Here is an 11,764-nt window from a genome sequence, read left to right as displayed (position 1 = left end):
TGTCCTTATTTCCCTTTTAATAGATGGGCATGATATTTTTTCAGCCATTGGGAAAATCTCATGTCTTCCATGACTTATAATTTTAATGCACCTCCTACGTTAGCTCCAGGAGCATCCTAGGATGCGTTTTATCAGGCCTTGGGGACTTGAAGACATTTACATAGTCTACACAATTGTAACTTATTCTTTTCCTGTTTTAATGTTTGAAACTATCTCATTTTTTCCAGCATTCACTACACTAGGCAATCAATCACCACTAACCTTCTTGGTGAAAATCGAAACATAGACGTCATTAAGCATCTCTGTCTAAATAGTTCTAATCTGCCTTGCTGTGAATGTGACTCGGTTGTGAAGAATTAGCATTTATTGTCTATAGATATTACTGGTTGGGGAGTGTTCAGAGTCAATTGGAACGTACTCAATTCCAATCTTTCACTTTGTTCTGCTCTGTCCAATGACCTCTATTCTGTCTGTTCACCACAACCAGTCCCAGACTTTTCAGTTTGTCTTCTTATCCAACCTCCTCATCTTAACATTGTCTCTCCATCCAGGCATCTGCACTGTGATCATCACCCTAGAAACTGGGCAATTGTAGGAAGTCAGGAGAACAGAGCGTGCCTGCAGGGGACACAATTCTGCCTCGAAATTGTATGCCACCTCCTCTACTCCATGTCTGGTTCCAACACAACTGACTTCACTGACCCCTCCACTTTCATCCTGCTGGGTATTCCTGGCCTGGAGACAGCCTTTGCCTGGATCTCCATCCCCTTCTGCAGCACCTACGCCATATCCATGCTGGGGAATTTCACCATCCTGTTTATTGTCAAGAAGGAGCTGAGCCTCCATGAGCCCATGTACTATTTCCTCTGCATGCTGGCCGCCACCGACCTGGTCCTGTCCACGTCTACCCTGCCCAAAACACTGAGCATCTTCTGGTTCAATTCTGTGGAAATCAGTTTCAGTGCCTGCCTCACCCAGATGTTCTTCATTCACTGCTTCTTAGCAATTGAGTCTGGGATCTTCGTGGCCATGGCATTGGATCGCTACGTGGCCATCTGCCATCCCCTGAGACATTCAACCATCCTCACGAACCCCGTGGTAGCCAAGACTGGCCTGGCCGTGGTGCTGCGCAGTGGAATGCTTGCATTACCTTCTATCTTCCTAGCAAAAAGGTGGCCGTATTGCACAACAAATATCATCCCCCACACACATTGCGAGTACATCGCCGTGGTGAAGCTGGCCTGTGGTGACATCCGCATCAGTAGTTACTACGGCCTCTTTGTGGCTTTCTTTGTGACTGGTCTGGATGTGTTTTTTATATCTGTGTCCTATGTCCAGATCCTCAGGGCCATTTTTAGACTCCCCACAAAGGACGCCCAACTTAAGACTTTTGGGACCTGCGGCTCCCACCTCTTTGCCATCTTAACCTTTTACATCCCAATTCTCTTCTCCTTCCTGACACAACGGTTTGGCCAGAACGTGGCCCAGCATTTCCGTATTCTCATTGCCAACGTGTACCTCCTGGTACCTCCCACGCTGAACCCCATCATCTATGGGGTGAGGACCAAACAGATTCGGGACAGGCTGCTCCAACTTATTCGCCACAAAGGGACCTAACATTTTCTCCTTGTGCCTGGACTCACAGACCAAGCTTCATGCAAATTTGAACGGTGACATGATGTTGGGCCTTCATTACTGAGTCACTGACTGGACAGTGAGGGAGACATTAAACCTTTTCATGGCCTTCCCGTGCTGTTTCAGCAAAACAACCTGTATGTTCTGGTCTGTGTACAACTTTTAATGTCTAGACTACACGCCTTTTTTGAAAGAGGCTTTTTCATAAGATACTTTTTTGAGGAGTAACGTTAGTTCGAACCAAGGGGTGTGGTTCAAACTAAGGCATCCTAGCACGCACTTTAACTTTAGAAATGGTTGTTGATCGGAATAACGTGCCGCAGAGATCATGCTAATGAAGCGCGGGATATTTAAATCCCCGCTTCATTGACTATTTCGAATGCCTACATTTGCATCCCTAGTTTGAACTGCAAGTGTATCATAGAATCATAGAATACTAGGACTGGAAGGGACCTTGAGAGGTTATCAAGTCAAGTCCCCTGCAACATGGCAGTGTAGACATACCCTAAGTGATTGAGCAACAAAATGGCATATGCATTTTAATGTTGATAAATGTAAAGTAATTCATATTGTGAAAAATAATCCCAATTTGATATACAATATGATGGGGATTAATTTAGCTACAACTACTCAAGAGAGAGATCATGGAGTCATTGTGGATAGGTCTCTGAAAACTCAGTTTGTAGCAGCAGTCAGAAAAGCAAACAGAATGTTAGGAGTCATTAAAAAAGGGATAGAAAATAAGACAGAGAATATCTTACTGCCTCTGTAAAACCATGGTACGTTCACAGCTTGAATACTGTGTACAGATGTGGTTGCCTTATCTCAAAAAAGGTATCTTGACATTGGAAAAGGTTCAGAAAAGTGCAACAAAAATGCTTAGGGGTTTGAAATGGGTGCCCTATGAGGAGAGATTAAAAATACTGGAGTTTTCATTTTAGAATAGAGGAGACTAAGGGGGCTATAATAGAGGTCTGTAAAATCGTGACATTTACGGAGAAAGTGAAATTAATTGGTAGCACATTAAGGTTATGTCTAGACTACATACCTTTGCCAACCGAGGCATGTAAATTAGACATACTGACATAGTCAACGAAGCGGGGATTTAAATATCCCCTTCTTTATTAGAATAAAAATGGCTGCCACGTTGTGCCAGCTCAACTGTTTGTCGGCACAAAGCAGCAGTCAACATGGGGATCGGTCGGCAAGGAAAGCCTTTGCCGACAGATCCTGTAAACCTCATTACACGATGCATAAGGGATCGGTCGGCAAAGGCTTTCCTTGCCAACTGATCCCCGTCTCGACTGCCACTTCGTGCCTACAAACAGCTGAGCTGGCACAATGCGGTGGCCATTTTTATTCTAATGAAGCAGGGGATATTTAAATTCCCGCATCATTTACTATGTCGGTATGTCTAATTTACATGCCTTGGTCGTCAGAGGCATGTAATCTAGACATACCCGAAAAGAAACAAAAGGAAGATTTTCTTCACATAGCACATAGTCAACCCATGGAACTCTTTGCCAGAGTATGGTGCGAAGACCAGGACTTTAAAAAAGATTCAAAAAAGAACTAGAACTGGCATTGGCTATTGTCGGAAGACAGGAGACTGGGCGAGATGGACCTTTGATCTGACCCAGTATGGCCATTCTTATAACCAGGCTCTGCCACTGGAAACCCAACATGGCCTGTGCTACATGGCATGTCAGCTTGGACTCCAGCTGAGGCCTGTTGCTGCCTGCCTGGCCATGGCTCCCCAGGCTGGGGCTTTGTGGCTTCTGGGGCTTTGTGGCTTCTGGGGTTGCTGGGTCTTCATGGCTTCTGGGCCTGTTGGAGGTCTGCGGCTGCCAGGACTGAGTCTGCAACCTCTGCCAGCCCCTCGCTATTACCCAGAAGCAAGATCCAAAACTCCTTGCTGTGCCCCCCCGCCTCCTTCAACACGGGGCTGCTGGCTGAGTCATGCCCCTCCTCCCCTGTTCCCACTCTGCGGCCCGACCTCCTTATACCTGGACTGTGTGGTCCAGGAACCTCTGTGTTCCGGCTGCACAGCGGATGTTACCAGACCACAGAGTCCTGGTTAAGGGAGGTACAACCTGTAGTAAGTAATATGATCAGAAGTTTTGAAAATGGATACATGGAGATAAAAACAGTAGGGAAAGTCCATTCTTGGCAGGACTACACGTAACAATCAAGTCTCTGAAGAACAAAAGAAATCCTAGAGAATGCTTGAGCCATGTCCTAGGGGTGAAAAAACAACTTGTTAATGGTACAGAAGTTGAATGCGAGAAATAAGTTTATTTTGGTTTTGGGAAGGAGCAGTCTTCGAGCATTATGAAATGAGAGCAGGGATAGGGTCCAGAGTGACCTGGACAGATTAGAGGATTGGGCCCCAAGAAATCTGATGAGGTTCAACAAGGACAAGTGCAGAGACCTGCACTTGGAATGGAAGAATCCCAGGCATAGTTACAGGCTGGGGACTGACTGGCTAAGCAGCAGTTTAGCAGAAAAGAACCGGGGATTGCAGTGGATGAGAAGCTGGATATGAGTCAATAGTGTGCCCATGTAGCCAAGAAGGCTAATGGCATATTAGGATGCATTAGGAGGAGCATTTCCAGCAGATCTAGAGAAGTGATTATTCCCCTTTATTTGGCTCTGGAGAGGCCACATCAGGGCTGTGTCTACACTGGACACCTTTTCTGGAAAAGGGATGCAGATGAGACAAGTCGGAATTGCAAATACAGCGGGGATTTAAATTTTCCCCGCTCCATTTGCATGAGCATGGCTGCCGCTTTTTTCCGGCTCGGGGATTTGCCAGAAAAAAGCACCAGTCTAGATGGGGATCTTTTGGAAAATAAAGCCTTTTCCGAAAGGTCCCTTATTCCTGGAGTATTGTGTCGAGTTCTAAGCTTCCCATATTAGAAAGGATGTGGACGCATTGGAAAGAGTCCAGTGAAGAGAGACAAAAATGATGAATTATGAGGAGAGGCTGAAGGATTTGTGTTTGTTTACTCTACAGAAGAGAAGAGTGAAGGGGGATTTGAGAGCAGTCTTCAACTTCCTGAAGGGGGGTTCAGAAGAGGATGGAGAGAGGCTGTTCTCAGGGGCATAGTGATAGGGGAGGCAGGGGGTGCAGTTGTCCCCGGGCGCCACAGTAGCGCGAGTGCAGGGAGAACGATGTAGGAGGGTCAGGGACTATCCAGACCAGCCACAGCAGCTGTGGCCACATCAGACCCACCCACGTTGTTCTCCCTGAGCTCGCCCTAGCATGGCGGCTGGGGGCAACTGCCTGCCATGCCCTTCCTCACTATGCCTATGTCTGTTCTCAGGGGTGGCAGGTGGCAGAACAAGGAGCAATGGTCTCAAGTTGCAGTGAGAGAGGTCTCGGTTGGATATTAGGGAAAACTATTTCCCTAGGAGGGTGGGGAAGCACTGGGATGGATTCACTAGGGAGGGGGTGGAATCTCCATCCCTAGAGGTTTTTAAGTCCCGGCTTGACCAAGCCCTGGCTGGGACAATTGAGTTGGCGTTGGTCCTGCTTGGGCAGGGGGCTGGATTCGATGATTCTTGATGTCTCTTCCAGCCCTCAGTCTCTATGAGTCTATGATTCTATGACAGATCAAGCACAGATCACAATAGGAGAGAGAGTACACAATGAGACACCAGCACAGCCGGAAAAAAAAAGAAAATATGGGACCAAAAAAAAAAGGATAAAAAAATATCAATTGCTTGTGCGTTAGCCACCTTTTAAGAGTTTGGGCTGAACTATCCCTCACAGGGTGCCTGCTTCCTGCTGAATTATTTTGGAAAGCAGGAGGCAGATGAGGTCAGCCGACTTCCTGAATGACGCCAGAAGAGAAGACGGCTTGTGTATGTTGAAACAACCTGATAATTGTGTCAGTGAGGAGTCCTTGCACATCCAGGTGAAAGTAAGGTCACAGCTCTGGCCTATCTCCCATTAGTTGTCAGAGCCCAGAAAGGCAAGAGGAGGAGAAAAACTCTATTAGGACACAGCTGCCTCCCGAGGTCTTTACTTGGTTTTTACTCAAAGGGGAGATTTGCCTTGGTGAGGTCTGAGCAGAGTATAAGCCTGGGTCTCAGAATATGGCCTTGTGTTGTATATCAACTAATGCATTTCATCCTGAAGGATTCCCTTTGCCATTGACTTGCAGCCACCTTGTGGCACTAGGCTCTCCGCCGGCGGGAAAGAAGGGGCAGAGAAAAATGGACATTTTGACCCATGTCACTGGGACACATTCCACTGGGTTTGTCAAGCCGGGGAGCTCCTCATCAAGAGATGGGGGACGGTATCAGTCAATTCTGAGACCAAAGTATCTTCCCCAGGAATCCCGCTCCGGTAGCCGGGTCCCACGCCTCTCTCACTCCGCCACGTGCAACAACATCCTGCACCAAGAGTGGACATGGGCGTGGAGGGCTTCTGATCCAGGCCTATCCAGTCCCAGTGGGGTTAGCGCAGCATCTAGCAGAGAAGGGAGCATCAGGATGGGAACAGGCTGGAAAATGGACACGTTATAGGCAATGTCTCTCTTCCTGTCTTTGGGCCTCTGTGTTCTTCATCCACCTGTAGGAGTCAACAACAATGCAGGGACCTTCTCAAAGGGTGATGAGAACTCTTGGACTCTGGTGCCTCCTAACATTCCCCAGCTGTTCACAGCACCTACCACTGTCCTGGGTTGCCAAAGGGAGTGGTGCAAACTCCACCCAGGCAGGTTTTTAAGAGCAGGTTTGACCAAGCCCGGTCTGGGATGATTGAGTTGGGGTTGGTCCTGAAGGTGGTGCACTAGATGACCTCCTGAGGTCTCGTCCAACCCTAATTTTCTAGGATTCTATGACACCGGGAGGAAATAAAACAAACGGGAAGAAAAAAAGATCCAGTGTAAACATGAAGAAGCGGCTTAGGACAAAGAAGCAAGGGGCTTAAATTGCAGCAAGGGAGGTTTAGGTTGGACATTAGGAAAAGCTTCTTAACTGTCAAGGTGGATAAACACTGGAATAAGTTGCCTGGGGAGGTTGTGGAATCTCCATCCCTGGAAATATTCAAGAGCAGGCTGGATGGACATCTCTCAGGGGTGATCTAGACACGTGGTTCTCAACCAGTGGTACGAGTACCCTTATGGGTACTCAAGGGAAGGCTGGGGGATAGGTCAACACAGCTGAAATTTGGAGAAAACTGAATTTTTGTATTAAGTTTTACAGCGCTTTATTATTTTTGTACTTTATACACCCAAAATGTCATCGCCCGCCCAGCTATGATTAAATTGTTTAAATAAATGTGTTGCAATGGTAGAAAAAAAACGTGTGTCTGAAAATTGTAGGTACTGGGGGTTACTGATAATTTTTTTTTGAAAAGGGAGTACTTTGTAAGAGAAGACTGAGAAACACTGATCTAGACAGTGCTGAGTCCTGCCATGAGGGCAGAGGACTGGACTCTATGGCCTCTCGAGGTCTCTTCCAGTTCTAGTGTTGTATGATTCTATGAATCCGAGCTCTCTCCTGCCTACAGAGTCCCCCTTTTCCCAGGGCAGTTTTGGCAGGAGGTCAAGGCCTTGGACAGACCCCAACTGCCCACTGTTCACAGGAACATGTTGCTTGTAGTAAGTCTCTTCCCCCCTGAAGAGACCCCAGTGCCTGTGGTGTGTGGACAGGTGTCTGGGCATGAGGAGAAGTGGAGTCTTGGAGCTCACGCCTCACAGAAGCAGAGAGCTCCCACACTCCAACTGAGCCTGAAAATCTCAGCTTCCCCTTGAGAGGATGGTGATGGCTCTGGCTCTCTCTTCCAGACTTTCCTCGGCCTCCCCCGCAGCGAATGGGCCCTGCCAGAGTGGGAATGTGTCCCCCTCTTGGTGTGAGGTACAGACTGCGCTTACATCAGTGACCTCAGACTCCGGAGCTCTGCCTGACTCTGTGGCTATGTCTACACTCGCGGCTTCTTGCGTGAGTAATATGCAAATGAGGCTAAGCGTGGAATATCGTCGAGCCTCATTTGCATATCTAATGAGCCACCATTTTTTTCAGAAGAGGCTCTTGAGCAAGAAGGAGCATCTACACTGCCCCTTCTTGTGCAAGAAAAACCCTCTTGCGCAACGCCGTTCTTCCTGTCAAGTAATAGGTGCAACGGCGTTGTGCAAGAGGGATTTTCTTGCGCAAGAAGGGGCAGTGTAGACGCTCCTTCTTGCGCAAGAGCCTCTTCTGAAAAAAATGGTGGCTCATTAGGTATGCAAATGAGGCTCTGCGATATTCCACACTTAGCCTCATTTGCATATTACTCGCACAAGAAGCCGTGAGTGTAGACATAGACTTTGTGTGTCCCTCAGTCATCTTTCTCTGGTGCTCTCTGCGTGCGATCTACCCAGCTACCCAAGGCCGGCACAGGGAACAGTCTAGGGAGGTCTAGGCAATATGCCAAGTTTTTTTCTTCCTTATTAGCTAGAATACACAGAGCAGCCAATTCCTCCCCGTCTCAACGCAGAGCCCAAGAGTTCCCCTCGCCCTTTGGGAACTGTCCTTAACTGAAGCTTATGCCCACAGCTGGATAAATAGCCCAGAAGCACAGACAGGCTGGTCTCCCGCCTGTTTACCTCACATGCTTACGTCTCCGCTACAGTGTGAGCGAACCCCACTGGGACTGCACAGAGCTATAATACGAATGGGGCACAGCCCTGGGTCAGCTTTCAGCCACGGATGTTTCAGGGGATGCTGGGGTGAGTGATGTGTGGGGCAGGGTTTCCCAGAGAAGACACTGGCTTCTCCAAATTCCCAGACACCCCCTCTTCCTCACAGCACGCTGGGTGGATACTGGGGACATTGTGGGATAGCAAGCATGTCTGGGACCCTTTCCACTATGAGCAGCCTTTAAGCATGCAGAGAGCACCCTGGGTAATACAGCGTGTTATCACCCTTAGTCCTCCGTCCAGGAATGCCTTGGCTGTCTTTGTGATAAGACAGGAAGCCGTGTGAGCCTCTCTCCGTCAGACATTTTCTTTGCCTCTTTTCTGCCCCTTCTCCTCTTTTCCAACGTCCTTTTTGAAAAAACGTGGCCCCCAGGACAGGGTGCAGTGATGTTCACCAGTGCCAGGGGCTGAGATAAAATCCTCCTTCTGCTCCCACTCTCCAACCCCCTCTTTATGGCTCCAAGGATCTGTCGTGTGGATCTGGGGATCTGGCCTGCGTTCCCTCTTCCAAGGGGACAAATTTCCATGTGGCTCTGTTACAACACTCTAGCTCCATCGGTGCACCTGCCCCGGCCCGTTCACTCTAGATGAGCATCCAGCCAGATAAATCTGAGCCCAGCAAGATAAATCCCCTTTCACTGGCAATGGCCCGTTGGCAACTGCTTTTGGAGTTCACTTTAGTATCTCAATGTTTTCCCTTATTAATTAAAATCCCTCAAAGACATCAAATTCTATTGCATCTGCCAAGTTCACTGGAGTAGCCAGAGGTCCACGTTTGCTACAGGATGAAACTGGTTCCTTACAGCTGCTGGTTGACGGGTATTAATTATTTTCCTCAACCTTTTTGGCACTGGATCATTTTAACTACCATCTGGAAGCCCTCCTGTTTGTTACTCTCATTTCCGCGATTACATTGTTTTCCAGTCAGTCTGGCTGTTAATTTGCCGCAGCGTTGAAGAGTTAACTCCTGGATCTCTAACTGTCTGCAAGTCTCGGAGGGGTAGCTGTATTCGCCTGCACCATTCAAACCTTTGAGCACTCCTGCTACGCCTGAGAGATGCTAACAACTCACCTGTTGAAGTCGGCCTTTGCAACCAAATCTCCTGACCTTATAAATGTGTCAGTCTCTAAGGGGCCACAGGGCTGCTGTCCATAGATATTAGTGGTTGGGAAGTGTCCTCCATCTATTTGACTGGACTCAGTGCCAATATTACAATTTTTTCCTCCTCAAGCTGCCCCCTTTTTCCTTTCTCTACACTAATAAGTCCCAGAGTCGGAACATGGCAGCCGGCCCCATTCCCACAGCCTGTCCCTGACACCCCCTTTCTGGCTACAATATCCCAAACAGTGACCAAAACTAAGCATGCCATCCATCCCTTTGCTTCTGGACAGTGGCTTTATTTTGGCCACTACCGCCACTGAGCGGGTGTTTCCATGGAGTCGCTGTCAATCACACCCTGACTGTTCCCCGTAAAGGGTGATCTAATTCAGATGTTTCTGCTGGGCACAGGTCTTGGCAAAGGCTTGGGCTAGTCACTCTGTCAGAGTTTGAGCCGCAGAGCAAGTGGGGAAATCCCGAAAGCAGAGAGGCCCCAGTGTAGGATTCGTGCCTTAGTGAATCATGATAAACAATGAATGATCTTGCAGCACTTTGAGACTCACCAAACACGTAGATGTTAGTCTCTATGGTGCTGCAAGACTTTTTGTTTTTTATTTAAAAAAGTTTTCCAGTCACAGGCAACACGGTGACCCCTCTAAAATGTTGGGGAAATGATAGATAGCCAGTATCCACGCTACCATGTCCTACTGTTGCCATATGCGGATGCAAAATCTTTTCACTGCTCTGACACACTCCCTCCCTCCTTCATGCATCCAAGGATCCCCTCAGCCCTTTTGGTCACAGAATAGGACAGGCCACTCACAAAGGGTATGTCTAGACGATGCTTCTGTCGACAAAGGGCGTCTAGACTACAGAAGATTCTGTTGACAAATCAAGCTGCTTTGTTGACATGAGAGTGTAGACGCAAAGGACAGTGTAGACGCAATAACGTCTTCTGTCGACAGAACTCTGTCGAGAAAAGGTGTTATTCCTCGTAGAATGCAGTTTACCACTGTCGACAAAACTGCCAAGTTCTGTCGACATTATGTCAACAGAACGTGGTGGTAGTATAGACGCAGGTATAGTTTTGTCGACAAAACCCTGTAGTCTAGACACACCCAAAGAGTCATGTGTCCACTCCTATGCCTACATCATAAGAATTTAAGAATGGCCAGACCAGGTCAGAGCAAATATCCATCTAGCCTAGTATCCTGTCTGCCTATAGTGCCAATACCAGATGCCCCGGAGGGAGGGAACACAACAGGTAATCCTCATGTGATCCCTCTCCTGTTACCTATTTCCAGACAAACAGAGGCTAGGGACCCCATTCCTACCCATCCTGGCTAATAGCCATTGATGGACCTAACCTCCAAGAATCTATCTAGCTCTTTCTTGAACACTGTTAAAGTCTTGATCTTCACAACATCCTCTGGCAAGGAGTTCCATAGGGTGACTTTGCACTGAGTAAAGAAACTCTTCTTTTTGTTTGTTTTTAAACTGCTGCCTATTAATATCACTTCGCGACCCCTCGTTCTTATATTGTGGGAATGAGTAAATATTTTTTCCTTATTCACTTTTTCCACACCAGTCATGATTTTATAGACCTCTATCATATCCCCCCCAGTCTTCTCTTATCTAAGCTGAATAGTCCAAGTCTTTTTAATCTCTTTTCATATGTGACCTGTTCCAAACCCCTTAATCAAAGATAGCTTCCCCAATTATCATCCCTAATGTCATTACCTCACAGAAACTTCCCCTATTATCACCCCTATGTCACTACCTTCCCCCCTCACCCACACTCTGTTCTAAAATTTGATTTGTAAATTTCACATGCATTCCTTTTTTTTTTGATTGTTTCACTTTGGTATATATGGTTGTGCTGATTTTCTTCCACATATTGATCTGAGGAAGTGGGTCTGGCCCACGAAAGCTCATCACTGAATAAACCATCTTGTTAGTCTTTAAAGTGCTACATAGTTCTGTCTTTTGTTTCAGCTACCCCAGACTAACACGGCTGCATCTCTATCACTATTCCCATCTGTATGAAGTACTCAAGATGTGGGTATACCATGGATTTATATAGAGGCAATAAGATATTCTCTTTTTTATTTTCTATTCCTTTTTTAATGATTCCTAACATTCTCTTTGCTTTTTTGACTGTCGCTGCACACTGACTGGATGTTTTCAGAGATCTATTTCAGAGAAACTTTTCAGGGTCCCTATGTTCCACAATAGAGCGCTCTTTTCTGGGGTTGGATCAATATTGCCCATTCTGATAACTTTGGCTTCAACTGTATTTGAATGGTTTATCTGCAGGCTGACTAAATTCTCCAGATCAATT

The 11,764-nt window shown here is 47.1% G+C and overlaps 1 protein-coding gene across 1 annotated transcript; it reads left to right on the top strand.

Annotated features, from left to right (window-relative positions):
- The first annotated feature begins 669 nt into the window (after positions 1-669).
- Positions 670-1,617, top strand: LOC102451340 (olfactory receptor 52R1-like). Its single transcript, XM_006119762.3, has one exon. It carries the CDS (start codon positions 670-672, stop codon positions 1,615-1,617), a length of 948 nt encoding a protein of 315 aa, XP_006119824.3.
- Positions 1,618-11,764: the final 10,147 nt, after the last annotated feature.

The sequence above is a fragment of the Pelodiscus sinensis genome, chromosome 1 (assembly GCF_052426305.1).
Source record: "Pelodiscus sinensis isolate ZL-2025 chromosome 1, ASM5242630v1, whole genome shotgun sequence".
NCBI classification, from domain to species: domain Eukaryota; kingdom Metazoa; phylum Chordata; order Testudines; family Trionychidae; genus Pelodiscus; species Pelodiscus sinensis.
Note: the sequence above shows the minus strand (reverse complement) of the source record. Positions and strands in the feature narration are given on the sequence as shown.